Source organism: Ursus maritimus, unplaced genomic scaffold (assembly GCF_017311325.1).
Source record: "Ursus maritimus isolate PB19 unplaced genomic scaffold, ASM1731132v1 scaffold_20, whole genome shotgun sequence".
Classification (NCBI taxonomy): Eukaryota; Metazoa; Chordata; class Mammalia; order Carnivora; family Ursidae; genus Ursus; species Ursus maritimus.
In genome coordinates this window covers 5,284,218-5,286,536 of record NW_024424453.1, presented here as the reverse complement: position 1 = coordinate 5,286,536, position 2,319 = coordinate 5,284,218, and the positions used below count along the sequence as shown (strand labels likewise).

Here is a 2,319-nt window from a genome sequence, read left to right as displayed (position 1 = left end):
CGAATAGTGTAAATTTTCTAGAAGATTAAAGAAGTGTTTCTGTATATTATGGAAGTAAAGTTCACATAACCTTGGGTGGTTTAAAGTATCCTTCTGAGTAATCTGGACAAGGGAAAAGTACTAAAGATACTTATGGGACTGTGAGATAAACTCTCTCTTCATGACTTCAGAAGCTGGTTACTCATTTACAACTGGGATAAGAGAAATGTTTAACTAGAGAAGTTCTATAAACCACTTGTAAAGTTACGTTTTTATTCTACGACTGAACCATGTTCCCATAAACCTTTGGTTACCTCTAAATTTCCAACATCTGGAAGAGAACAAGCTGTGGCATCACCCAGCCAGCCCCTCCTACGTCCTACTCACTCACAAAGAATTGCCCTTTGAGCGACTACAACACTGGCTTCTTACTCACACCAGATTCCTTAGGATTGGCTGGGACTGCAAATAAAACATTGTTTGCCTATAATGAGGTCGATAAGCTGCAACATAAATGCACACAAGTTCCCAGTCTTAAAATAGATCATGAAGTGTTTGCTATCTTCTTTCCGTTTTATTTTCATGTGAAACCTGGAGAGTAAGCATTCTCTCTGGCCAAAAGAAAAGGTCTTTGAAGGGAGAAAAAAACCCTAAAATGGGTCTACTGAGTTCTAAAAACCCCAAAACCAAGCAAGCCCGGATTCTTCTTCTGGGACTTGACTCAGCTGGGAAGTCTACCCTCCTTTACAAATTAAAGCTTGCTAAGGATATTATGACCATCCCAACAATAGGTTTCAACGTGGAGGTGATCGAGTTGGAAAAGAGTCTTTCACTCACTGTCTGGGATGTTGGAGGACAAGAAAAAATGAGAACCGTGTGGGAGTATTACTGTGAGAACACTGATGGGCTGCTGTATGTTGTGGATAGTACGGACAAGCAACGACTAGAAGACTCCAGGAGAGAGCTGAAGCACATTTTGAAGAATGAACACATTAAAAATGTGCCTGTTGTCCTGTTAGCTAACAAACAGGATGTTCCTGGAGCTCTGACTGCCGAGGACATCACCAGAATGTTCAGGGTGAAGAAGCTCTGCAGTGACCGGAACTGGTATGTGCAGCCCTGCTGTGCCATCACCGGGGACGGACTGATGGAGGGGCTCAGGAAATTGACTGGATTTGTGAAAAGCCACATGAAATCAAGAGGAGACACTTTAGCATTCTTTAAGCAGAACTGAGGTCCAAGCAGTGACATACTGGTGAAGTTGAAAGGGTAATTTTTTTTCTATTCCAAATGAAAAAAGCAAGTCGCTGAGTTAGCAAACTTTTCCTAAGATGTGATTTCACCTAAATCCAGCTAAGAATTTAGAATAATATCTAGAAAATATTATTTTTGGCCAGGTTCTTTAGTAAACTATGTGGCAATGATAGTTGAGAATGAAAATTTTACAATTTTGTGCATGTTGGATGAATCAGGATAATTGTGTTTGGGACCAAATAAATTATTGCTTTATTATTTTTATATGACTACTAGAACAAAGTTAAAGTGAACTGCTAATAGGTCAGAATTCTTTCAGATGGTTTCCAGCTGTTACAGCATTGAATTTCTACCATACTCCTATGGAATAGCTAGTAAAAAAATAGAACTTTAAATTACGGAGAGGAAAAAGTTTGATGTTAACATCTTGTAAATCCCTATGCCTTAAATGAAGTTTTTTTTCTGGATTCCTGCCAACTCTTTGAAATCCATTGCTGGGAACTTCCTACAGTGAGTCAAACAAGGAACTTCAGGCTGTTAATTCCCCAGAAACATAGGAAGAAGTTCATATCTTACAGTTCTGGGGATCAGGGTAGCTAGCACCTTAGAGTTTAGGGCAAGGCCTGGGTTTCGCTCCACTTGAGGTTATAAGATGGGCTTATGGAGAATTCAGTAGAACAGTCATTACTTGGGAATATATGTACAGCTCACTGCACTGATCAAACAGGAACCAGAGCCAGACTTTAATCTCAGAGACTTTGCAATTCACAGAAGGAAACAACATAAAGCTAGTAGCTAGAATAGGGCAGTAAGTACTATGTGCTATAACATGAGCAACTCCTTCTGACCTGGGAAAACAGGAAGTGCTTCATGCAGGAGGTAGTGCTTAAGAAGGTCCCCGACTCCTAGGGACCCATGAAGGTGGAGGTTAGTCGCTGGACGTTGCCATCACTAGAAGACCCTGAAGAGCCATTGTAGGGAAGGCGAGAAGGAACTGGAGATTATACTGGAATTCCCCTGAGAGGCTCAGAACTCCCAGAAAGATGACACTTTCTTCCTGCCCCACCTCTAACAAAGCTCATTTGG

General features: G+C 40.9%; 1 protein-coding gene across 1 annotated transcript; it reads left to right on the top strand.

Moving 5' to 3' along the window:
* Positions 1 to 634: 634 nt before the first annotated feature.
* Positions 635 to 1,213, top strand: ARL14 (ADP ribosylation factor like GTPase 14). The gene has a single exon (XM_008706548.1). The coding sequence runs from the start codon at positions 635 to 637 to the stop codon at positions 1,211 to 1,213; it is 579 nt and encodes a 192-aa protein (XP_008704770.1).
* Positions 1,214 to 2,319: the final 1,106 nt, after the last annotated feature.